At 50.5% G+C, this 25,802-nt stretch overlaps 3 protein-coding genes across 6 annotated transcripts in view; all 3 read left to right on the top strand.

Annotated features, from left to right (window-relative positions):
- The window catches only part of CAPN5 (calpain 5), a 41,694-nt gene extending 19,414 nt beyond the window's left edge, over positions 1–22,280 (top strand). Inside the window, exons 3-13 of the mRNA XM_068696294.1 lie at positions 2,188–2,319; positions 10,880–11,088; positions 11,839–12,031; positions 12,563–12,756; positions 13,627–13,704; positions 14,442–14,637; positions 15,463–15,585; positions 16,109–16,305; positions 16,643–16,764; positions 19,168–19,304; positions 19,392–22,280. Coding sequence (XP_068552395.1) covers positions 2,188–2,319; positions 10,880–11,088; positions 11,839–12,031; positions 12,563–12,756; positions 13,627–13,704; positions 14,442–14,637; positions 15,463–15,585; positions 16,109–16,305; positions 16,643–16,764; positions 19,168–19,304; positions 19,392–19,574 — 1,764 coding nt within the window. The 3' untranslated portion in view covers positions 19,575–22,280. The remainder of the gene's footprint in view (positions 1–2,187; positions 2,320–10,879; positions 11,089–11,838; positions 12,032–12,562; positions 12,757–13,626; positions 13,705–14,441; positions 14,638–15,462; positions 15,586–16,108; positions 16,306–16,642; positions 16,765–19,167; positions 19,305–19,391) is intronic.
- OMP (olfactory marker protein) lies at positions 2,328–10,863 on the top strand. The gene has a single exon (XM_068696384.1). The coding sequence runs from the start codon at positions 5,313–5,315 to the stop codon at positions 5,958–5,960; it is 648 nt and encodes a 215-aa protein (XP_068552485.1). The 5' UTR covers positions 2,328–5,312; the 3' UTR covers positions 5,961–10,863.
- A 1,383-nt stretch (positions 22,281–23,663) lies between the features above and the next one.
- The window catches only part of MYO7A (myosin VIIA), an 88,828-nt gene continuing 86,689 nt past the window's right edge, over positions 23,664–25,802 (top strand). For all 4 annotated transcript variants that reach the window (XM_068696501.1, XM_068696548.1, XM_068696632.1 and 1 more), the window contains exon 1: positions 23,664–23,810. The gene's annotated coding sequence lies outside the window, so the exon portion shown is untranslated. The remainder of the gene's footprint in view (positions 23,811–25,802) is intronic.

The following is a 25,802-nucleotide window of genomic DNA, read 5'->3' on the forward strand; positions in this document are numbered from 1 at the left end:
AGCACAGCCACACTAATAGATTATCCTGCTGATTTTGCAGGTCTGAGTGAAAGCATTGTTCCCGACACAGCCAGCCTCCCTCACCCCGGCCCTGCAATGCAATTAGGCTGCTCCTTGCAAAATCTCGTTAGTAGAAACCCATCCTGGCACGCAGCAGATGTTGCATCTCACGTGGTTGTCATCCCCTCCTCCCAGTTTTTTTTTTTTTTTTTCCCCTCCCTGCAGCTGGCTTGACATGCTCCAGACCCCCAGTGAGCCTAAAGCTCAGAAATCTGCAGCAGGAAGCATTTATGATAAGACAGTCGCCAATTATAAAACCAATTAGAGGGCAATTTGCTCACTGCCGCCCTTTTTGTGGGGTTGGGCTAGCTGGAGACAGGAATTACATTTTCTGGTTTAATTGCAGCCAGAAAGAAAACGCCTTTTTTGGGGGAAATAGCGCTAAAAGGGAGAGCAGAGGAAAAAAACACATGCTTTTTGGTGGGAGGCAACATTACACCACCAAATGCAAGATAAGTGCAATGATCTGGATTTTTTTCTCCCCCCTAATGGATTTCAGTCCCCAGGGTGCGCGTGGGGGTGTGCTGCCCTGTTTTTTTTCAGGGTCCCCATGCTGGGAGGGTGACTTGACACCATGTTTGCTTTTGGGAGAAGCTCCTGCCTGTGTAAATGTTATTCTTCACCTGGTTTCTGCCTCCTGTGAGGAAGGAAGGGGATGAAAGCGAGGTGGTGACCTTCTGTGGCCACAGCATCCCTGCCCCTCTCCTCCCTCTGCACACACAAACGCCAGGCCCTGTAATTCCACCTATCTGTAGGACAAGCCCTTTATCTCTTTCCACTCCATCAGCAGGAAAAGGGAAGCAAAGTTCAATGCCTGCCCTGTTTTTTGTGTTTTGTTTTTTTTTGACCCAGTTCCTGCTGGTCCCCATGAGTCACGGGCTACATGGGCACGACCAGGGCCATGTGTTGTGAGTGGGACCTCAGCAGCTTCTCTGGGGACCGAAAAACCCAGGTGAATTAATGCTGGGAAGCTCCGGTTTGAGGGATTTGGGAAACCTCAGGAGGTTTTTCAGGGAGGCTGACCCGTGGATGAGTCTTTTCATTTGCCATCTCTTGCCTGGCGATGGGGAAATCGCCGCTAGCTGTCAGCTCTGCCCCTGGGGGAGAGCATCCAACACCCTCTACTCCCTTCTCACGTCTGCCAAGCAGCCTCTTTTCCCCCGATTTCGTGTTCTCCCCACCTGCACAACACCAAACAACCCCCTTTTTGTACACCACGGATTCACCCAAGGGTGGGGAGAGCAGCCGTGGTCCTCAGCCGTGGTGCCTCTGCCCCCTGAGGACCACTGAGAGCTGATCCCAGACACCCCCACCACCATCAGGCAGGGCAGAGGCATCCCCTGCTGCTTCCTCGGTGGTATAATGCAGGATAACTCCTCTTAATCCTGATATTAAACACCAGCACTCCTCTCCCACCTCTCTCTGCATTCAGGGATGCTGAAAAATAAAACACAAGTGCCTCTTGGCTATTGCCTCCCTCTAGTGCTTATCACAACCTCCTGCAACTCTGCAGCCTGGAGGGAATCAGCCCTTGGGCGTGATCCTGCCCAGTTTGTGTCCAGAGTTATTTTTCAGAGATTTTATCTTAAAAAATAGAGTTATTTTTTAAGGTGTGCAGTGCTGGCTGGGGCCCATGGCTGAGCCCACCCTCTGTGTTGAGCTTTTTTTGGGTGAACTGCTTGGGTCGGGCATTGTAATTCTTCCTCTAAATGCTTGGCTCTTCCCTAGTCCTGCTGGGGTTCATTTTTGGGTGGATCCCCAAGCCCCAGTGTTTGAGACCGTGGCTGTGGGTGATGCTCTCAGCTCCTGGTGCCTTCCACCAGAAAGTCCCCGGAGCAAAGTGAGAGGGGAAGAAGCTGGGACATCGGCCGCTGAAGGGTTTGCAGGAACAACAAGCGGCCTTACAGGAGGAGATGGGTCACTAGGGCTGCAATGATGTGAAAAAGTACAATTTTCTGGATAATTATAGCAGAAATGTGCTGATGCTGGAGCAGAACAACCACCCCGGGGAGGGGGGTCTGGTGCTGCGCCCATGTCCTGCGGAGAGCACGAGGTCCTCTGCCAGGCAGCCTTGCTCCATATTACCCCATTTCCTCATTTCCCCCATGTTTTTCTCCTTTCCTGCAGGAAATCTGCAACGATCCCCGTCTCTTCGTGGATGGGATCAGCTCCCATGACTTACACCAGGGCCAGGTGGGGAACTGCTGGTTCGTGGCCGCCTGCTCCTCCCTGGCATCCCGCGAGTCTCTGTGGCAGAAGGTAAGCGGTGCCCCACACTGGGGGAAAGCTCATCTGAAACACCCTCGTGTTGTGTTTGCCCGGCTCAAAAACTGCATTTTCAGCAACTCCTCAGGCCCTGAAAAGCCGTTCAGGTGAAAAAATTATCCGAAAAGAATATTTTTCAAGGGGGAATTCAGTGGTTGTCACTGCAGCCACGTCACACTTGAGCCAAACGCGTGGCTGGTTTATCCATCACCGAGAGAGAATCGAGCCCCATCCTGCCCTTCCAGATCCTAAACCTGACCCTCTCCGCTCCAGAATAACCTAAAAATAAATAAATACATAAATCAGGAGGTGCACAGGCTTGGCCAGCCTGTGCTCATTTCTACCACATCCTCTGTGGCAGAAGAAGTAAATCCCACAAAAAGGAAAGCAAACGTAGCCCTCAGCCCCTGGTACAGGTGAGTCTCGTCCTAGCACAAGAGACCAGCAAGTTGCAAGCCCCTTTTTCTAGATTTTACTGGAAAAAAAAGCCCTATAGGGTTTGCAGGGTCACCTACAACCTCCTACTGCAACAGACCCAAAGGTTTTGCCTCCACCTCGTGCATCAGCTCTGCTGCTGCAGGTGGCTTTTGTGAGCTCCACCTTGGGAATTTGTCGCAGAATCCCTGTTTTCTGTTAAAACCAAGTCTTTCCTGTACGTGGGAAGAGGATGGTGTGAGGCCTTGTTTGGGTTGTTCCTCCCCAGGGCAGGTTGGCCTCCCTGCTCACCATTCACCTCCAGCCCTGGAGGTGCCAACCAAACAGGAGCCAGGTCCCTTCGGACGCCTCATTATTTCGGTTTGCCGGCAGCACTGCTCTTCCTCCCTTGGCGATTTTGCTGTGGGTGTTTGTGACTTCTCATTTTCCATGCCCTTAACCCTCAGAGGCTCTTCTTTACCTGCCACCTTGCATCCCGCTCTCTTTCAGAAAGGTTTGTTTTCCAGCAAAAACAAAAGCTGCCATCCTCTCCCCGAGCCCAGGGATGTTCACTTTGCTGTGGCATTCACTGCAGGGTTTTGGTTTTGGTTACTTCTGAATTAGTTAGGGCCCTCGCTCACCCTTTTCAAGGTGCTTTAAGAGCTCATGATGAGCATTGCCCTGCAAGGAGCGAGTGTGGCTATAAACTGCAGCAGCAGCAACTTTTAGAGCACAACGGGAGAAGTCAAGTGCACAGATTAACCCCTTTAGCCAAACGCTAAATTCTCCAGCTGTCATTAGAAACCAAGATATTTCTGGTTCAGAGTTCAAGAGGAGCTGAAAGATGCTGATGCAGGTGTTAATATCACTGAAATATCAGTGCAGGTCTCCCACTGCTCCTAGAAAATGTAATCCTGATTTACACCAGGACGTAACTTGCTCCACATGTCCCTTGCTTCACTGCACGCAGTGAAACTCTTCCTCCCAACGTGAGCAAGTGCAGGGAGGGAGGATTTCTTCCAGGGAACAGGACAAGCTAGCACATCCCAAGATTTACCAAGAGATGATTTTATTCACCCACGTCACTCCAGTTCTCCTTCCATGTCCCATTAAGCCCGTGCTGTTTGAGTCACTGGGTGGGACATAGGGGCTGGAAGTGAATTGCGAGCAGTTTTCTAATTTCCTGAGCCTTGGCTGCCTCTACATGGTTTTGGACATCATCCATGGTCTTTCAGAGACATCTAGCTCTTCTGAAAAGAAATCAAAGCAGAGGGATAGGAACCAGACCAAGCGATTTGGACACCCTACATCTCCACCAGCTTGCCTGCTCTCCTGCTCCTTTCCCATATATTTCCAGGGTAGTTTTGGATCTGTGGGTAAAAGATCCAACAAACTGAGGACCACGAGGCACTGCCACATGCACCTCAGCTCAGAAAGGCCTCCAGGGTTACCTGAAGGCATTTTTAACTTGTAAAACCCAAGGGTTGATTCGATAGCTGGTGCTGAAGGTGTTTTACAGCTCGTAAACAAGTGAGGCAAAAGCTCAGAGGGCAGCAAGAAAGGGGCTGGTTTCCTCAGACCTCTATTTTGCCCCTTCAAATAGTAATCCTTAGCTTCCTTGCCTCTGTGCTCAGGGTCTTAAGGAGTGATAGGGGACTGGTGAGTACAAGACAAATCCCAGGAAAATGTCCCACCTTGGGCTCCTGGTGCCTGGGGTTTGTCTGGTCAAGGGCAGCTTCTGATGGTCTTTTTGGGGAACTTCTTCTGGAAGTTGAATTATGTGACATAGCCCAAGTGGTGGCAGTGCCTTTCGTAAAAATAGTTTAGAAAAGCTCTTTCCTGGAGTTCATTTAACACAGCTTGAGCTCCCAAAGGGCCCTGCAAACACATCCTATGATCCCGTGGCAGAAGCCAACGCAAGTCACAAATAGGATGGGAAGAACCAAAGGATGCGGCACCAAAAGTTGTTCCCTCTGAAGCTTTGTGCTGAAACCCCGGACTCTCTGAGAGTCTAAACCAGTGATTTTACCCCAAAGATACCACCTCACGCTTGCAGTCTCTTTGGGATCCACAGCTTCTTGGAGACACCCTGCAATGAGGAACGTGTTCCCCAGAACCCTTCTCCATCCCATCCTCTGCCTGGAGGACCCACCAGCAGAGACAGATCCGAGCACAATCACAGGACACACCTCAACAGCACGAGCTGTAGCATGGGAAACAGAAATATTTATTATTTTCCCTTTATGAGAAATAAAGGGGAAAAGGAAATATCTCCAGCATCTCACGGTCTGACGCTGATTTAACCATCAAGTCTTGCTTTGAGCAGAGGGTTGGACCAGACCCCTCCAGAGGCTCTACACCCCAGATTACCCCATAAATCAGTCTTCTGAGAAAGCCACGGCCACCGAGCCCTGCAGGATGGTTGCCCTGGCTGTGCACCTTCGTTTAGGGCTAACGAGCCCTGCTCCAGCTTGCCGGAGTGGTTGTCAGGGAGGTTGCCAGGGAGGCTGACATCAGACGTCCCTTCCCTATAGATTATCGCGCACAGCAGCACCATCGGTTCCTGCTGGAAGATGGGAGGGCACCCAGAGGAAGCCCCCGAGGGCATTTTGCGTCACCAGCCCGGGTTGCCTAGCACCGCTGGGACCGTGGAGAAGGGCCACCAGATTTTTTTTCCCCCCTGCGTGTCCTATCTGGGAGCCAAACGGTGCCGGGGACGGAGCAGAGGAGCCACGGAGGAGATGGCAGAAGAAGCCGGAGAGCTCAAGGTGCCCTTCGTCCACGATGACCAGCTCACCCGCTGCATGCGACTGAGGGTCCAGAGCCTGCAGCAGAAAAAAGGCAGGCCCCAGGACGGCGAGAAGCTGCTGCAGCCCAACGAGCACGTCTACCGGGTGGATTTCCTCCGGCAGCACAACCTGCGCTTCCTCCGCTGGGACATCCAGCTGGAGAAATGTGGGAAGGTGACGGTGACCGGCACCTCCCAGCACTGGACTCCCGATCTCACCCACCTCATGAACCGGCAGCTGCTGGAGCCCGTGGGCATCTTCTGGAAGAAGCCAGGGGCCGAGGAAGTGGAGTGCAACGAGGCCGATGCCCAGGAGTTTGGGGAGCGGCTGGTGGAGTTGGCCAGGATCCGCAAGGTGATGTATTTCCTCCTTGCTTTCACCGACGGCCTTGAACCTGCTCAGCTGAAGGGCTCCATCATTTTTAAAGCCTGACCCCCTTTTGCCCGGCCCTCCTCGCTCCAGCTATGCTTCTGTCTTTGTTTATTTTCTTTCTTCCGTTCAGTTCTTCGTTGCTTTTATGGGGTTCTTCATTGAAGGATGGCGTCACAAAAAAAGCAGGGAACAGCGTGGTGCTTGGGGAGCCCCTCACCCCTGAGAAACGTTCCCAAAATGTGCTCCCGCCTGTCTGAGCGATGGGGAAGAGGGAGGATGAGCCATGCTGTATTTGCCTAAGTGAACTCAGCTGGGATTCACCAAGCCTGACTGGCAGGGCTTAGAAATATTTGGCTCCCTAACCTCTCCAACCGCGGCACCTGGATACAAAAAGCCTGATGGAAAAATGAGAACCTGCCACGCTATGAACCTGGAGAGAGCCCTGGCTTCCAGTTTCCACCCTAACCATCCAAAAAAAGGGGGCTTGTTGGAGATGGAGCACTTCTTGCAAGGATGCTGAGTGCTGGCAGTGGCTGTGGCTGCTCAATGTCTCCGAAGACCGGTTGTGTGGAGGCTCACCATGCCGTCAAGCCCAAGAGGGGAGGTGGGATTCAGCTTGTTGCCCACCTTGTGCTGCCTGGGGATTTTTGGAAACGGGAAGGGTTGGAGCAGGAATGTGTGTGCAGAGCTGGGCAAGCGAGCCAGCAGCTCAGAGCAGGCTGTAGGTCTGAGCCAGCAGGGAGTCGCCTGCAGCAAAGCCAATTTGTGCATCGTTGTGGCCTCAAAACACCCAGGAATATATTTACCCTCGAGCATCTATGGAGAGCAGCGAGGCTGCAGAGCGCTTCACAGACCACAAATTAGGAACCTGCTGCTGCTGTCCTCCAAAGGCAGATATCTCCTCCTCCTCTCTCCGAATGCCAAGGCAGGGACTGGTGCCTGGGTGGTGGTGGGAACAGAGCAGGTAGAGAGTACCTCTGGAAATTTAGGAGCAGGAGATGTGCCTGGCTTGTCCCGTGACTGTGAAAGAACTGCTAAGTTTGGACATCCTTTTTTCCTTCCACCAGAAAGCGGAGGATACTTTGGTGGAGCTTGTAGAGATGAAAATGTGCTTTGAAAAAGTGTTATTATGATTGTTCCGGCAGGTTTTGCTAGGATTGCACCCAAATGTGAGCGAGCACTCCTTAAGGTCTGGACGGAAATTTTCCTGGTGTATATAAGGAGAGGGCAGTGATGGGAAAGCCAGGATGAGAAGGCTTCATACCCATGCCCTACTGATTTGTGGGGGCCATCCCAGAAAGAGGCCAAGCTCTTCTTCTGAGCCCCCCAGCCCAATGATAGCATATTAAATGGTAGGCACCAGCTGTGTCAGACAGAGAGGGGAAAGCAAACGGGAAGATTTCAGCAAGCTACTTGCTGGAGAAAAGGTGGGAGCTTTGAGTCTCTCCTGCACACAAAGTTCAGCAACCACTGGATCCTATAACCATGCCATGGGCTCTGCTGGAGGAGCTGATACTGCTTTTTAAACCCCAAAATGCTGGACCCAAAGACGAGAGGTAAAAGGGGATCCATCTCTGCTTGGCGATTGCATGGACAAACTGCAAGCCAAACCCAGTTTTTGGGGTCCCAGAAGACCTTCTTACAGGAGACCCCTCCCTGTACATCCCAGAGCAGAGCTCCTGTCTGCAAACCACATCAGACCCAATAACAGGACTCACTGCCAACCTCCAAAAGGGTTTTTGCATGCCAGGTCTCAAAACATGCCATTGCTACGTTACTGGTTGCTTGGGTAGAGATCCTGCAGCAGGTCCCTTGCTTGGTATTGATGTACCAGAGTAAATAAAAGCCTAGTCAACAGGGTTCCCCACAAGGACTGAGGCTGTGTGTGTTTTCTTCATGCCCTTCTTGGTAGCGGCCCCAGTCCTGCGTGCAGCAAAGCAGAACTCACCAATGTCCAGGTTACTGTTGGTATTTCCGAGCACCTTTTTGTCTTGTGAAAAGAACTTTTATTTTTTCTTTCTTTGAGCATTATTGGAGCATTTTGTGGTCGGTCTCTGGAAGGGTTTGAAGCTGGGCAGAGGAGGAGAAATGCTCCTCGGGTGGATCTCACCTTTCTGCCCAAGCTGGGGGCGGGTGGTGAGTGGGGCACTCTGATTTCTCTCTCCCATAGGGCAAATGATCCACGTTATATTGCTCACTGAAACTCACCCCACACCATTTCAGCAGCCCATAAAGGCTTTCAGGTACTCCACTCCGTCCCATCTCCTAGGGGAATTTCGTCTTAGTTTGTTCAGCACAGCAGGGTCCCTCCCTCCCCTTCCTCAGCTGGCAAATTGCCAGCAGAAGAGCCCCTGCTTGGAGGAGTCAGCATCTACAAATTCCTCTTCTAGTCACAGATGTCTCTCCAGGGTCACAGGTGCCTTTTCTTTTAATTAGCCACTCCTAAGAAAAATAAGAAAAACCCTAAACCGGCATAGGGAAATGTTACAAATTGGAATCTGGTATTATTGGGTCCCCAATTTACCTGTCTCTGCGCCCTTTCCATGTAAATTTATCCTACAAAAGTGTCACAGCTCCAGATTTTGGGAGCCCCTAAGCAAAAAGCAGCACAGTTGTGAATGAGATGTCATCTTCAGTGCCTCAACACAACTCAGGTTGAGACCACAACTCAGCAGGACTCCTGGGTGGGTGGTCCAGGCCATGTTCCCCAGAGTCCTCTGAGAAAGGATGGAGATATCTGGGCAGATATCTGCCCTACCGTGCCGGTCCATGGCCACAGACACCCGTGTTAGTGGGTGGAGGAGGTGGAGGGACCCTCGTTGTCCTTCTGGTCAATGTAAAAACTGCAACCACAGTGCAACCACAGCTCCTGATGCCACCAGCAGCAGAGGATGCTCTCCGCACTGTCCCCAGATGAAGGTGGAGGAGGACAGTGGGGAACCAGCATCTCCTGCCACCGCTGATGGCAGTGCCAGCCCTCAGAACCATCCAGCTGGAAGTGGCAGCTACCAGCTTTGGCTCGGTAGCTGCCTTTAATCAATGCTGTAATCATTTCTAAGCTCACATTAATAGCGAGTTGATTAGCACAATGGTCCTCTATGACAATTCATTAGCATGAGCACCAGTCAGGAGGGAATCGATGGGGACTGATGGTCTGACCTTCCCTGGCAGCATCCCAGGGGGAGTCTGGGGCATCTTTTATTAGCACTCCTGGAAAACACCAAACCCTCCAAAAGCAGCTCTTTTTCATGGCTCTGTCTGCTCCGCTTCTATTGATCCAGACCACTCAAGAGTGCCAGTGAGCTCAGGGAGCTGATGGCGTCGTTAATATTTCAATTGTCTTTAATTCTGAGAAGCAATAAAAGGCCTGGGCTGGATCATTTCTGGTATTTAAGGAGCTGGGGGGGTTGTCCAGAGAGAGGGCTCTCTGCAGTGCTACAGCTTTGTGGCAGCAACCACCAAAAAGCACAAGGCTCCAGCAGCTGGACCAGGGCCAAGGACTGGTGCTGGGGTCTCACCATGGCCCAGGACTTCCTAACGAGCCTCTTCCCATAGCTGTGTCCTGTCCTGTCCCACCCCAACACTTACAGCTTGTCCCAACAGGACAGGCAGTGATTATTTAGGTATGCTGGAGCAAGACCTGGTCATTATTGTCCCCGTGGGCACACTGGGGCTTTTCCTCTCTTAGGTCACGACACTTGGGAAGCATTTAAGTTGGGGGTTGGACCTGACGATCTCTTGAGGTCCCTTCCAACCCCTACAATTCTGTGATTCAAGTCAAGAAGTGAAGGAGTGGACAGTCGGTCACACCTGCATCAGTCATTACTTGTTAATTTTCGACCCCATTAATTGCACAGGGCTCACAGCCCACCCTGGCCATGACGTAGGACCACGTTATCTTCACCCTCACCGAAAACTCTTTGTTGTGTGCCTCTGTCCTGTTTCTAAACAAAATGCATTTCTTCTGAGAAGTAGCAGCTGTGCATGGCTGTATCCATTTCTAACCCAGCTTTTGGGTGGATTTTTCATCTGATGGTGTTCACAGACAAGACTATGGCCATTACCCATCACTTTTGGTTTGTCCTACTGACAGTGCCAATAGCCGTGACACCAAACCTGTACTACCTCAACCCCTCAACTGCTTCAGTATTACTGTCACCTCAGTCCATCTTTTCCTCCTTTCATCAAGCCATCTCCCTGTGCTTGCTTGGATGACGATGGCAGCTCTTGCCAGGGATGAATGGGGACCCTACAGCGATGGGGATCTCGTTTTCTCCCAATTTTCTTTAGTAGAGCAGACGTACAAAGAGTGGTGCTCCCTGTTCATTACCACCCAGTAGATGAGTACAATACTTGCTTTGGGGACAGTCCAATCACACCAGAATCAAGAAAGAGGACCAAAGAAGGATTTTAACAGTACCCTTCTGACACTAAAATTCACAAAAATTCAGTCATAAGAATAGCCATCAATGAGATCATGCCAGTCCATGTTCTAGAGGTATTTGGATAATGTCCTCAATAGTATGCTTTAACTTTTAGGTAGCCCTAAAGTGGCCAGGCAGTTGGACTTGATGATCTTTGTAGGTCCCTTCCAACTGATCTGTTCTATTCTATTGTAAAATTTTTCCAAGAATAGACATCCCGAGTCAGATCAAGGACAAAAAAAGGGTTGCTGTTCCAAAAGCCTGTCTGCAGCAGTAGATGGCAGCAGATTTCCAGGGTAAAATGATAAGAACAAGGTCAAGGAGAGGTATAACAGAAACAGCTGTGAGAGATCCTTAGATGCAAATCTAGTCTGCCTTGGAAGAGCCAGGCCCAGAATCTCGCCCGGATGGGCTGTAAGCAAGCCCACCTCCCTCATCGTCTTCCTTATCTTTGATATAGTCTTCATTAGGTGTGGGATGGGAACTAAACCTAGCAAAAAAGGGATTAACCTGGGTGCACGTCTCCTCTCTGTCTCCTCCCCGTGCTGAACGTAGGTCATCCCGGACTGGAAGGAGCAGGAGTGGAACCCCGAGAAACCGGAGAGCTACGCAGGGATCTTCCACTTCCAATTCTGGCGCTTTGGGCAGTGGCTGGACGTGGTGATAGATGACCGCCTGCCCACGCTCCACAACCAGCTCATCTACTGCCACTCCAACTCCAGGAACGAGTTCTGGTGCGCCTTGGTGGAGAAAGCTTATGCCAAGTAGGTACCTGGGCAGTTGCAGGGCAAACTGGGACCTGCACACCATGGTTTTCCTCTCAGTTCATTCATCACTTGGCTTATACCAGTGGAAAATGGTTCTAGTGACAAAATGTTGTGGGCTCCACGGGTGTCAGATGCCAACTACGAGTTGTAGGTGGTTATTTCTGAGTTTAGTTCATTATTTAACAGTGTCAGATGTGGCGATGTGATTTTTCCTTCTTCCATATGAAGGTTAATCTTTTCTTCAAGGGGATGCATCTGTTTTTTGATCAGAAGCAGACCAAAGGCTGTTAGGGCATATTTGTGATCATAGTCTCCACATCCAGCCTCATCCCCTCCCCTTCTGTGTATAATGTCTAGTCAAAATCTGGAACTTAACAATTTGAGGTTGCTTTAGCCTCAAATGGAACAGATATCTTGTCAAAACAGCAGCTTTCCTGGAGAAGAGTGGGACATCTCTCAGGTAGACAGAAATTTGAAGAAAAACCCTCCACTAGCCTTGATTTACCCTCAGAGCAAAATATCCTCCAGCTCCACTTTGATTAAATAACACCTATCCCCAGGATTTCAAAAGCACTGCAAACAGCACAGATCCTATTCTTTTTCATCCATTTCTTCATTTATTTTTTTTGCTGTCTCCACCTACTGAAAGATTTCCTACAAATTTCTGTTCTTCACACTGCCTCAAGAATTGTCCTAGGTCTCTCAAAATGCCAGTGCTGTTGTTCCATTCCTGTCACCCTCTTTCAGGCTGTCAGGCTGTTATGAGGCCCTGGATGGAGGCAACACAGCAGATGCCCTGGTAGACTTTACTGGTGGGGTCTCTGAACCGATTGACCTGACCGAAGGGGACTACATCACCGATGAAGCCAAGCGAAACCTCCTCTTTGAGCGTGTGTTGAAGGTGCACAACCGGGGAGGCCTCATCAGCTGCTCCATCAAAGTAAGCAACATTGCCTGTGGGGTCCTGGTCTCATGGGAATAGGCATTTTAGGATGTTGTTTGTCTTACCCTGTTGGAGACATCTAAATTAGATCAGAAAAATTGTGGCCAAGAGGTCCTACTTTTTCCTGTAGATGACAAAGAGACTCAAAACTGGATCCGACTGCATGTAGTACTCATTGCTATGTCCAAGAGCCCAGGTTTATCCCATTGCCATTTAAATACTTACCATTAAATTACCATTGAAATACTTCAAATTTAAGATTCACTTCCAGAAAAAAAAAAAAAAAGAAAAAAAAAAAAGCATTTTGTTGTCTGTGTGCAGACTTCTCCACAAACACTGGGTGCCAGTTGTCCCAATATAACCAGTAAGATGAGCTTTATCGGTTGACAGTAAGGGAGCTCATAAACCTCACACAACAGGTGAAGACAAGAAAGGATCTAGTACCTAATACAACATCTGATACTTCTGCAGAGGCAATTATCTCTCTCCCTGAGCGTTGATGTCTTCTCCTTGTGTCCCCCTGCCCAGGCCACATCGGCGGCTGACATGGAGGCCCGCCTGGCCTGTGGGCTGGTGAAGGGCCACGCGTACGCGGTGACAGACGTGAGGAAGGTCCGCCTGGGTCACGGATTGCTCTCCTTCTTCAAGTCGGAGAAGCTGGACATGATCCGTATGCGGAACCCGTGGGGTGAACGGGAGTGGAACGGCCCTTGGAGTGACACGTGAGTGGGACAGGCAGCAGTAGCACCTTTTTTGTTGGTAGAAGCTGGGCTAGAGTAGGCCCTGAGGCATGAGGCAATTTGTCTATATCTACACCCATAATGTTGTACAAGCAGCTGTGGGATGCTGCTTCAACCAATGTCCTAAACCTACTATTTCAATGGGGTGGTGGTATTTTTTGCCCTGGGGTCCCTAAAGAGCACAAGAGGAGGGTGGATGAGCTTGGCAGACCTTCTCATTGAGGCTCCGATGGGTGTTGTGGTGAAATCATTGGCATTTTCACTCTTGTTAAGGATGGTTTTACCTCACCTTTCCGCTCCCAGTCTTGTTCCAGCCAAACTAACACCCAGTGGTCAGTCTACTGACTGCTGTGTTGTCTGGGGATGGGATGGGTTGGGATGGGATGGGATGGGATGGGATGGGATGGGATGGGATGGGATGGGATGGATAACTAAGGTTTGGTGTAACCCAAGGCTGTGTTTGGTGTTATCCATTTTGTTATCCTTTTTTTTTTTTTTTTTTTTTGTTATCCAAAGTCTCACCCAGCTGGATTCAGCTCCACTGGTCAGGAAGGAAGTAAAAGTTTAGGACCATGGTTCAGTGGGTGACATTGGTAGTAGGGTGATGTTTGGACCAGATGATCTTGGGGGTCTTTTCCAACCCTAATGATTCTGTGATTCTCTGCTTCTCTGAGCCATCCTGCATTCCCCCCACATCTGGGAGACAAGCTAACCAGAGCAGTGTGGGGACTGGTTGAATGGCTGGAGCTTTATATATGCTTCATGCCCCTCAGATCCTTCTGAGGCCAAGTAGCCCCTTGAATTCCTGTGTCCCCTTGCCCTCACAGTAATGATTCTGCTCTCTCCCCACAGCTCTGAGGAGTGGCAGAAAGTGAGCAAAAGTGAAAGAGAGAAGATGGGAATGACGGTGGAAGACGATGGAGAGTTCTGGTGAGTCCCTCCTGGGGTTGCTGCTATGGGTTGTGCTCACAGAGTCCTCCCACTCCGTGAAGCATCTGAGTCACAGAGTCTTAAAATCATAGAAGAGGCCGCCCCCCAGCTCCCCACCCCTTCCTTTCAGGCAGTTGCAGAGAGCAATAAGCTCTGCCCTGAGCCTCCTCTTCTCCAGGTCCCTCAGCTGCTACTCACAGGACTTGTGCCCCAGGCCCTTCCCCAGCTTCAGAGCCCTTCTCTGGACATGCTCCAGGGCCTCAATGTCCTTCTTGTAATGAGAGGCCCAAAGCTGAACACAATTTCCACTTCCACGCAACCAGCTATCCAGAGCAAAAGGCCTTCCAAGCCACAGGATCTTTAGTGGGACCTCATGATTGAGCCCACGGGTATTAGCTTTCGGTGGCCATGACTACGCTAGTTCCAAACAATTTCAGTAGGGTACTCTAAACTTGTTGAACATAACAGTCTCACCAGGTACACATTTCAATACCACACATATCCATGCATGGAGGAAAAGAATTGCTCTGCTTCCTTCACTCCAAAACATAATTCCTCTGTGTGAACCAAAGAACTGTTTACTGTGTGCATGGGGAAAGGTATCTCCATCTCTTTGTTGGTGTCAGCCATCCCAGGCTACCCACACACACTCTCTAACAGGTGATCAGGAAACTCCCTGCAGCACACTGCTGAGGGGAACAAAGCAGCATAACCCAGCTCTGCCCTTTCTGACTTAGGATGACCTTCGAAGACTTCTGCAAATACTTCACAGACATCATCAAGTGCCGTCTCATCAACACATCCTACCTCAGCATCCATAAGACCTGGGAGGAGGCAGTGCTCCGTGGGGCGTGGACCAGAAGTGAAGACCCCTTGAAGAACCGCAGCGGAGGCTGTATCAACCACAAAAACACCTTTTTGCAGAACCCCCAAGTAAGTCATGTTCCTTAGGACCTTCTGGAGCCTTCACACATGCTTCCAAGGGTTGGAAGGTCCTACAGGGACCTAGAAGGCCAAAACAGCTGCCAGACCTTTTGTTAGTAGATTTAAGGTGCTCATGACCTTTCTGGGGCTGAGACCCCTGGGCACAGTATGATCAGCATCCAGGCCAACTCTTTTAACCTTATCCCTCTTAATAGGGAAGCTACATCCAAGGGATTGGCACAAACCACCAGAAAACTGTGCCACAGGGTAGTGGTGGCAGCTGATGCCAGTTAAACAAGGCCAGGAACCTTTTCCAACTGTTTGGATGCCTGAATGATCAAATCCCATTTTCTTTCCTCAAACCTTGGCACTGTTAAATTTTCTCAGACAGATGCAGTCTATATGGCCACTTTCTTCTAACTGGGCTTTCAGAAAAGTCTCTGCTGTGTAGTTAATCTCCTGGAATAAGCTTCTCTGTCCTGCTCTGAACTGGGATTCTTAGTAACATGAGACTTTTTTTTTTAAGTCCTTCATCTAACACAAAGATAAAGGATGCTCTTGTCCATTGCAGGAGCTGTCATCAAGGATGCGAGAGAGTTGTTTTCAGCTCCCAGCTCTTTATTAGCCTTTCTTTTAGGTCTCTGTGAACATAATTCCTGCTTCCATGCCTCGTATGAGGACTTGTGGCAGACTGCAAGGGATGAAATGCTCTGGTATAAGACTTCATCGTGACACCTTGGATTCTGCTGAACAATTAAAAGATGGGCTTACCCCCACCCATGCCCGGTGCTTCTGTCTTAGTGTCCTTCCTCACCTTCCTCTCTTTGCTTCCAGTATGTGTTTGATGTGAAGAAGGCAGAAGATGAAGTGCTGATCTCCATCCAGCAGAAGCCGAAAAGGACCAGTCGCAAAGAAGGCAAAGGAGAGAACTTGGCCATAGGCTTTGATATCCATAAGGTATACCATGAATCCTACATGTTAATCCAAATCCTATCAGTAAATTTATTAGTAGTTGAGTGCTACCCCAGTGTTGCATGAGCACTGGTATAATTTTTAATTATTACTCTGTGTGCCTCTATGGGTGTCCTCAGCACAGCCTGCCCTCCTCCAGTGATGGTGAGAGATTTTAGAAGAGATTTTAGAAGTGAGTAGTGACAGCACAGAAAGGTTCTCCTTGCTAAAGGCAATGGTTAGTCTGTCACCTCTGAATGCTGAAATTTGCCAGACTGATCCTCTCGGAAGGATCTTGGCTTGATGGGCCTCCAGTGTCAAGCTGGAATGAACAAGAATAAGTTCATGAGCCACCAGAGCTGTGAAAGCCACATCAAAGCCTACTTTCCATCCAGTTATTTGGCACCATTTTGCCGTTTCTCTTAATTCCAGCCATTCCAGCCCTGTGGGATCAGCCCTTGCTGTCTGCCCCTCGGTTGGACACCGGGATGTTTTCCCTGCTGACTGTCCCACTGTGATCTCTGCCCAGGTGGAGCTGAACAGGAACTACCGCATGCACACCCTGCAGCAGAAGGTGGCCAGCTCCATCTACATCAACTCCCGCAGCGTCTTCCTGAGGACAGACCTGAAGGAAGGCCGCTACGTTATCATCCCCACCACGTTTGACCCTGGGCACGAGGGCGAGTTCCTCCTCAGGGTTTTCACAGATGTGCCTTCAGATTGCCGGTAAGGAGCAGCGACGGGGAGGAACTGGCAATTTGGAGAGAGCCTTGTGCTTTTTACGGCAGGAATTGGCCAAAGCCTTGCCCAGAGCTGCTGCTTGGTTTCCTTCCAATGGTGGCCAACAGACAGGGCATCTTTACTGCTCTCTTTACAGAGAAGTTCCCACTCTGCTTCTAAGCATGACTTGGGAGAGCTTCTCAACCCTGGGATGAGAGGGAGGTCAGAGTAGAGAGCAGAGTGGATGGTTCATAGTCCTTCCATCCTGCTAGAGACAACTCCTTGGCTTTGCCATCAGGTGAGGCTGGGCACGTCTCAAAGGCTACGCATTTCTCCCCAACAGAGAGCTGACACTGGATGAGCCACCGCACACCTGCTGGAGTGGGATGTGCGGCTACCCACAGGTGGTGTCCCAGATCCACGTCCTTGCTGCAGCTGGGCTCAGGAACCAGGATTCCCAAGGAGGTAATGGCCTTTCTCTGCCTGTCGTGTAGTCCCAGAGCAGCTGGGAGGTGGTGGTTTCAGGGGGAGAAGACACAGGTGGCTTCACCAGGTGGGAGGTAGCTGGGATTTATGATATGGCTAAATATCCATATGGGATACATGATCCTCACATCATTTTTCAGTGAAATTGTCTGGTTTGGATGCCAGAGGAAGAGAAAGTCTGTGGAGAATCTCCATGGAGAATCAATCTCACTTCTTACTGTCAACATGATCTGGGAGCTGTTTTATTTAAGCTGTTGGCTAGGATTCTTGGGAGAGCTTCCCAAAAACAAGCCCTTGGCGGTGGTTCTGTAATCTTCCAGGCTTTCCTCCTGAGTACAAGCAGTTGTAAAAGTCAGGAATCATGTTTAAAAGCCTGTTAGTAGGAAGAACAGAGAAGGAATGGTACAGGCTGATGTTTTGGGGGAGTCTTCACCTCATTTATCACATGACACAGAGGAAGTCTTCCTATAAAAGTGTTCAGGGAGGGAATTTTACCCAAAGTAGGTTGTTTTTTTTCTCAGTTTACTTGCAGTGTGCCTGTAGCAATGCAGGGAAATCTGCAGCCAAACGCTCCTGAGCTGTTCACAGAAAAAAAGAGTCCTTCAGACATGGGTATAAGCAGATTATGGAACCATAAAACATTTTTTTCAGCAAGATGCCCCTGGGAATGGCTTTTCCCAGCTGTCTTCCAGCTGCTCAGCTCCCACCGCCAGCAGCCGGCTGGTTTGGTGATTTCCAGTGCAATGATACCTCTCCCAACTCCCAGCCCAGTCCTTTTTACACTGCTTTGGAAACAGTGATTTACAGACTGGAATTTGGCTCCAGCTATGATGGAATACAAGGATTTTATGAGATGTCCCAAAAGCAAGGTCAGTTTGGGAAAACAGCTGTGAAATCAAGCAGCTGTGTCCTACCAGGGGAGCCGGGACCTTGCAAACAGAAAAAAGGTGAAGAGGTGGTCTGGCAGTCGAAGAGGTGACTCTTAAATCCCTGGCCCTTAGTAGGGGCTGGTTTGTTTCTCCTCATTCCCTTGGACAAGAAAACACGTTCACCTGGTCTATGTTTCCATCATAGCCACTAAAGCCCATGGTGAGAAAATGCATCTGGCAGCTAAATTTCCACAGCAGTAACTCAATCTCTACTGAAATTCCCAGAACCTGCACTGGTTTCAGAAGGGAAAAGTGTTGTCTGATGAGGGACTCTTCCTTTCTCCTAGAAGCTCAGGCTGTGAGCTGGTAGTCTCTGAATTTGGTAACTCCTCTCCCCATCTTTGTAACCTGCTTGTTCCCCACGAGTGCCTTGTTCCAGCTGGGATATTGCCATAACTTTCCTTTCCCACTGACCTGGTACACATCCTTCATGAATCTCTCTCCTGGCTTCCCACCCACCAGTTTAATCTCCTCTGGATCCCACTCATTTCCCCTGTTTTCCCCTCAGTGCCCAAATCTTTCTCTTCCCCATGTCTCTTGCTACCTCCCATGATCTTTCCTTTTTTTGTCATTTTGATCTTTTCCCTGAATTCTTGTTCACAACCAATACTCTGAGAGCTGTCTTCACCATTTTAAAAACCTTTTAAATATATTTCCATCCTGAGGCTCCACATTCTGTCACTGGTTCCCCATCAGTGCCCAGATCCTTCTTGGATCTCATAGCTTAGCACATCTTGGCACGTAATTTTGGCCCAGCTTTGTGCTGTCTCTCATCACCTTGATCACCCAGCGTTTTTCTTACCCCAGCATTAGTTCTTATTCTGAAAGGCATTTGAGTCTCATTCGATCTGGGAGGAATTTAAGATGTGCCAATGATTTGTGCACAGAGGTGAAAAACATATGCCCTGCTGAGCTAGCTAGTCCTCACCTTAAATTAACACTAAGCCTGGTTCCAGAGTTAATGAGCTGCAGTGGGAGAAAATGGTTTTTTTTGCAGGCATTTTTGGTTCTTCTAGGTGTCTCCTTGCATGAAACAAGATCTGTGAGCCCAGCTCTCTTCTCCATGCCTTTATTTCCACCTACCTTCAGCAAATCCTTTAAGGGAGACGTATGCATGACAGTGTCTTCCATGAAAGGTTAATCCCAAAGGCAAGGAGCATTCAGAGTGAGGAAGGAGGGCTTCAGTAGAATATGGGATCACGGAAAAGGTGGCCACATCACAGCAGTCTGTCACCATCCCATTGGGTGACCAACCTAACAGGGGAAACCCCAAGCCCAGCAGCAGAGCTTCATGGACATCATATTTGGAGATATCCAAAGGATATCCATCTCCTCTGGTGGGGTGTGGAGGAAAATTGCTGCATGCAGTCCTTGGGAAAGGTCTCTGAGAAAAGGCAGGAGATACAAAAAAATAATAAAAATAAAAAGGATAAATTCCCTTTTCTCTCGCCAGGAGCTGACCCTTACGTGATCATAAAGTGCGAAGGGCAAAAGGTTCGCTCCCCGGTGAAGAAGGACACGGTGTCTCCAGAGTTTGATGTGAAAGGCCTTTTCTACCGCAAGAAGCCAGGACAACCCATCATAGTTCAGGTACCAGCAAACCCCTTCTCCTCCCCGACGTGGGAAGGTTGGTTGTGTCCCTCGACGATCCACCCTTACTTGTTCTCTTTTCTCCAGATCTGGAACCACAACTTGATAAGTGACGAGTTCTTGGGCCAGGTGGCACTCACGGGAGACCCCAGCGACCTGCAGGCCGTGCACACGCTGCACCTCCAGGACAAAGGGAACAGGAGATCAAACGATCTGCCTGGAACCATCGCCGTGAGGCTGCTCAGCAGCAACGTGCTCACCAACGTCTGAGCCCTCAAGGACTTTTCTCCAGTGCCACATATGTATATATATATACATATACAGACGTGCACACACACACATATATATACACCCAGCCTCTCTACCACCTGCAAGTGTGTAGGAACGATGCATGCATTCCACTCAAAGGAGCCAAATTTGTGTTCTCAGTGTTCAAAACGGTGCCTTTTGGGGGAACCGCAACGATCCTTCTGCCGGCGTCCTCTGCAGCCCCATCACCGCCGCGCACCCCGGGGCATCTCCGCGTGTCCCGACAGCCAGAGCACGATGCCCGGGTGCTCTTTGTTTACACGGGGCTGGCACGCACGTGCCACCGTGCACACGTGTGGCTGCCGTGGTGCCACCAGCCGCTTCAACGCCTCTTCAGTGTCTCTGCTTGGGTGTAGAGTAGGGCGCGGGGAGTCCTCTCCCCGCGAATTGCCATTTAATCGCTTATCCGAGGAGGAGACCACGTCAGCAAAGCAGAAGTGGAAAAATAGATTGGGGCTTTTGGGATGTTTTCCGGGTTTCTGAAGGATGCAAAGATGCCAAGGAGTGTGGTGGGACAGTTGTTCTCCAGAGCCAGGGTTTTTGAGCCGGTCTGGTCTCACCTCCTGTGTGTGCCTCTCAAACTGCCGTGGTGCCTGCTGTCTCCATTGCTTCGTGCAGTCCCTGTCTCTAGAGCTTGAATTTGGCTTTTGGCTGAGTGGGGTTGGGTCGTCTGATGGATATCAACATTTAGGTAAGAGGGGAACAGTTCCCCCCAAGACCAGAGCATCAGGTCTGATGGATGAGGAGCTTTGCTCAATGGGCATCAGCTTTACTGCTGCATACAGATCTCCATCACATCATTTCTCAGTGCTTCACTTTCCCAAATTATTTTTGAAAGCCATGGGATATTATCTTGTGCTAAAGGAGAGGAGCACTGCTCCCAGCACAGCCTGAAAATGCTAGAAATATTTAATGCAAATCAATACCCATCTCCCTCCTTTAATTTCCACCTGCTGGCCTGGAGGATGAGTAGCACGGGGCTAAAGTCAGTCCCACAAGCACAACCCAAACACATTTTCAGGGGTCTGAGCATGGTCCTGCAGCGTGTAGGATCGTGCTCTGCTCCTGTTTGCCGTGAACCCTGGGTTTATCTTCCCTGTTCCACTGGGTGGCAGAATCCGGCTTCATTTTAACCATCCCAGCTGAAGGAAAACAAGCCCTCATCTGCCCCATCTGATCACGGCACATTGCAAAGCATTTTTTCTTCTGTTGTTTAGGTGTAGGGTTTTTTACGTGCCTTTCAAAATGGTGAGAGTTAAGGGTGTTTCTGTGAACTTCACATGATTTTTTTAATACGCAGATCTTTTGCAGTCACCTCCGCGCAAGGGGAAGGGAACACACACGATGCAATGCTTCCTGCAAATGGGATTTTTTTTAATAGGTACAAGGCAATCATGATAAATCCTGGCCTGAGCAGAGTCCTCTGGCTGCAAGGACAAGTGAACAAGCAAACCCTCTATTGCTACAGCAAGTAGGATTTCTGTCTATCCTGCAAAATGCCCGTGTTTGTGCTGTAAAGCTGTAATTTTTTAAAGTCCCTAAAGATCTGCTAAGTCTGTAACATGCTAAATTGTTTCCCAAAGTCAAGTTAGGTGCCAGCTCCTAAGGCTGTTCTCCTTTCCTCATCATTAGCTGCCAAGCTCCTAAGGGCACGAACTGGATTTTGGGCAGCATGATTGAGGGTTATTCCGATTTGATCCTGGGTTTGTGCATGGGATTCATCACTGAAAATAAGTGGAAGCAGCACTGCGGGGCCAGAAAGTCTGCTTTAGGTCTTAGGAGAGGATTTGGGATGCCTGGAAATACCCAGGAGAGGAGGGAGAAGAGCCACTGAGCTGGAGGAGAACATCAAGGGAACATCACAGGAGCTTTGCACCATCAGCAGACAGTGGGGACAGCCGGCGTGCCCGCTTGAGCCTCATTTTCTCAGGAAATCAGGCTGCCCATCGCTTCAGCCTTTTGGCCAGGGTGCCCAAAAAAAAGCTTGCTGGGGGGCAGCGCTGCCCCGACATTCACGGCCAGTCTCCTTCCTTCTACAGAGAATCAAGCCATAAAGAAAGGCAGCTTTTTAATACCTTCTTCAGAAAAAAATCATCATCATCATCATGCCATATCAGGACCAAAACTTTTTAATATTAGTAATAGTTCTGTTCTTTTTTTCTTTTTTTTTTTCTTTTTTTTTTTTCTTTTTGAAAAAATTAAGTTAGAAGCCTTCTTTCCCCCTTCATTTCCAAGGGAATGGCAAAAATTACCTTTTTTTTTTTTCTTATGTTTGCAGAGTGGACTGGGGAGGGCACTTATTGAAATGCCATTGTGATTGCCGATGCCTTTTCTCTTTGAATGAAGCAAATGGAAATATTCAAGGTTTCTCGATAAGCCTGCTAAGCACTTTCCAGTCCCCCCGGGATGGCGTAGGACATATCTCTGATTTATCTTCCATTTTTTTTATGAATCATTTCATTGATTGCAAGTAGCCTGCCGTTGCACTCCGTGAAATCCGTTTTATTTTTCGTGTTGTGAGCGTCTTAAACCAGGCTATGACTTGTCTTCACCTCCACAGGCACTGACGTGTCATGCTGCACAAGAGCAGAGAGCGGGCCAAACGGAAAGCCAACGTTGTACAGCTGTAAACCTCCTATAAATAAATTGGGTATATTTTATTCAGAATCCCTGCCTCCGAGTCCTTTGGATGGGCGCAAGGTGGCCCTGCAGGGTTTTATTAATGAACTTTTTTCACTGGACCCAGCCCAGGCTCCCCAAGGGTCCTGCAGCATCTCCTCGCCCCTCCTGCACTGCAACCTGCTAGGAATTTCAGTTTGTTAACATTAAACTACCAAAATTCGCATTATTGGGCCTCCTTTTCACCTGTAAGAGCGTCTCCTTGGTGGAACAACCCAGCATGGCCACGAGATGGGGCTGGAGCCCTTCTCCCCTCTATTCCTGCAGCTCCCCACCCCAATACCCACAGGCAGACCCCACAAACACCCAGAGCAGGGCTTGAGTGATGCTGGGCACGGCCCCAGGTGGGTGGCCATAAATAAATCGTCGGTGCTGGGCTTCCAACCAGCGATATGGTCAGAGCTGGCTCCTGCCAGGAGGCAGCAGGGATTTCCTAAGGGCTGGGGAAGGGATGGGGTGGCCGTGATGTGGCTTTTCCCCCCTTCTCAGCAGAGTTCCTGGTGCGCCTTTAGGGATGGAGGCTCCCTCACACCACCCCTTACTTCTGCAGCATCACCAAAAATTTGGCTCTCCCTCTCCCCAGGAGGAGATGCTGTTTCAGGCGCTCTCTCTCACACTTTGGGCTGGAAAAAAGAGATTTCTGGGGATGGGAATCTCTTCGTCATTCCCCCTCCCCGATTAATTTCCAGGCGCACGTAGCCCTTGCTGTGCTTCAGCCCACACAAACCTCTGCAAAAGCAAAGCCAAAGCACGCTCCAGGTGGGCAAAGCTTAGAAACACCTCGTGTTAACACCCTGAGGTGTGGTTTGCAACATCCCCTAGCCAAAACGCAAAGCAAGGGACACTGGTGATGTTTTATGGCACAAATAAAAGCCAGTCCCATCTTTCTGAGCAGGAGGGGGGAAGGATACTACCCCAGATTTGGGCAGGGGCAGAGTTCAGCTTGCAGGCAGAGCCTTGGCACCGTTTCCCAATCTTTATTATTTTCTCCCTCCTGATTTCCGCGTTTACAATTTAGGCTTTTTCATTCAAACCACAGCACCTGCCAGCTCCTGGCTCCATCCTGGGGGACCAGGACGCTGTCCTCTTGCTTTGCACACCCCTGAGTCCCCCAACATGGGGCTGGGAGCTGTTCCCAGCCACACCTTTGCCCTAAAATCCAACAGGGCTCCGCACATCGAGGTCTCCAAGACGCAAGGCTCGTAGCCCCCCCCAGGCTGGGCGCAGCCGCCAGGGGCTCATCGGGGGGCGGGTTTGGGATGCGGGGATGCTTGGGAACATGATCAGGGATTTCTCCCCGAGCTGGAGGGATCTTACACACGTCCACACACACACGTAGGCACTCACACACACACCGGGGGCTGGCTGTAAGCCGGCTCCTCCCCTGCTAAGAAGCTCAGCGGGCAGGGCGGCCGCTGCCCTGGCTCCCTCCCGCAGGCAGAGCAGCTCGGTGTAGGGCACCCGAGCCCCTTCCCCAGCCCCAAAGGCGACCCCCGGCCCCGGCCATGCCCCGTTAAGGTAAGGAGAAGGGCACCCATAGGTGCGCAACCGGGAGAAACCCGGCTGAAGGTTGGGGATGCCGCGGCTGGGATTGCGATGGGGTGGGTGGGGTGCGATGTGGGGGGGGGCTGCAGAGGGGTCCGCTTGGCGGTCAGCCCACCCCATAACCCAAATCAAACCCGGGGAGGGGGTTGGGAATAGCTGGGGAACCCCCAGACCTGCCCGGAATGGCCGGCAGCTCGGCTCCTGCAGCACGGATTAGCGCCTCGGTAATTTCCAGCTTAATTGGGTTTGGGTCACCTAGCAGTGAGCGAGGGCATGGGATGGGGGCTATCTCCCCCCTGTGCTGGGGAACATAGGACCCTCCCCTTCCAACCTCAGCCCCTTCAATTGCTCGGGAAGCTGCCCGACACAGATCCAGGTTGTGTTTTTTGTCCCCTGGGTCACACCGCTGCTGCTAAGCACCTTCGCAGGGGGTTTAAATTATTTAGGGTCATCCCTGGGCAAGGACTGAGAGCCAGCACGGGACAGGGATTCCCACAAAGCAGCTTGCATTTCGCTGCCTGGTTTGGGACACGCAGGGGCTGGGCTGCACCGGCTGAGTTTGGTACCAAAAAACACGCAGGGGGAGTTTAAGGGGCGACAGGTCCGTGGGTTTAAGGTTTCCTGGTGGTCTCTGTAATAGTAAAAGGGTCCTGCAGGAGCTGAGGGTGGTATTTCCACAGCCCCAAGGCTGTGTGCGCCTCTTTTCATAGTCCAGGGGAAAGGATGTGCAAGGACCAGCCTTGTGGGGTTAATCTGTGCCTTGCTTCAAGATGTCAGGAGCTCTGTAGGATGCTGTGGGTCTTATCTCTGTAAGAAGAGGGACCACGGGGTCCCAGGGGTGGTGGGGTGAAGGTATGGGAAGGAGCTTTTGGCAAAGCTTCAGCCCCAATCTGCTTCCCCGTGAGACCCTCTGCACCTAAACCCTGTCCTGCACCTCAGCTCTGTCCCACAGGGACAACCCAGGGCAGACCCAGGACAGCTCTTCCCTCCCCTTGACTGATGCTCAAGTGGATTTAACCTGTTGCTTCGCACTTTCTGAGCCTGCTGGTTGCCAAAAATACGTGTCCAAACGGTGCTTAACACGCCTGACTCTTTTACCGAGAGCTTTGTGCTTCTGCACGATGGACATTTAGGGCCAGAGGCTGCTCTGGGGCTTTGTGGGGTGCAGCTGGAGTATCCCTATCAAGCTTCAGCATCCCCTCACTGACACCAAAATTTAGGAGATCTGAAAGAGGCCGAGGGATGAACCCCTTTACCACGGCACCGTTATTTCTGTCCCATTTCTCCCCCACCCTGTGCAGCCAATCCTTCTTGCCCCCCTAATAAGTTTCCGTGGAGCAGGGGCTGTCGCACAGTGTTCCTCTCTTGTGCTGGCTAACTTGTGACTTCGCAATCCTCGGGTTGCCATGGAAAGGATTACGCTGTGATTAATGAAGGCATTGTCAGCTCCCGTAGGTTGTTTTCAAAGCCTTTCCTGGAGCTGCAGAGCGGCAGAAAGGGGCAGAGGGAGAGGAAGCTGCAGCTCCAGGCACGTTTTTGGTTTTCTCCACCAAAAATCGCGCCGCCAGGTAGCAGCTGCTGCCTCGGCTCCCTGCCAGATCATCCCTGCTGGTCCCTTCTGAGGGTGGAAGGAGAAACGGTGACTTTCGCTCTTCACCTTAAAAAAATACAACAAATTAAAACCTGCCAGGGGTTCCTTGTTCCCAAAGCTCAGTGGGACGAGTGTCACCATACCAAGGGGCTGGCAGGATGTGCAGGCGGCGGGGAGGAGAGCTTTGAGCTGGGAAATGCTCTGCTCAGCAAGGGAGAGGAGAGCCTGCTATGGGACAGGATGGTTTCTTTGGGACTGTCAGGTCCCCACGCCAGGAAACTTCTCGTTCCCAGCTGCCATCCATCCCCTACCCCACGTTTAACCTGCTGTGCCAACCCAGTGCTTGGCCAGGGTGCAGAAGACCTGAAAACAGT

Source organism: Anas acuta, chromosome 1 (genome assembly GCF_963932015.1).
Source record: "Anas acuta chromosome 1, bAnaAcu1.1, whole genome shotgun sequence".
Classification (NCBI taxonomy): domain Eukaryota; kingdom Metazoa; phylum Chordata; class Aves; order Anseriformes; family Anatidae; genus Anas; species Anas acuta.

Bases quoted from the DNA above. Each gene is read 5' to 3' on its own strand.
- OMP (XM_068696384.1), top strand. From the start codon at position 5,313: ATGGGAGGGCACCCAGAGGAAGCCCCCGAGGGCATTTTGCGTCACCAG.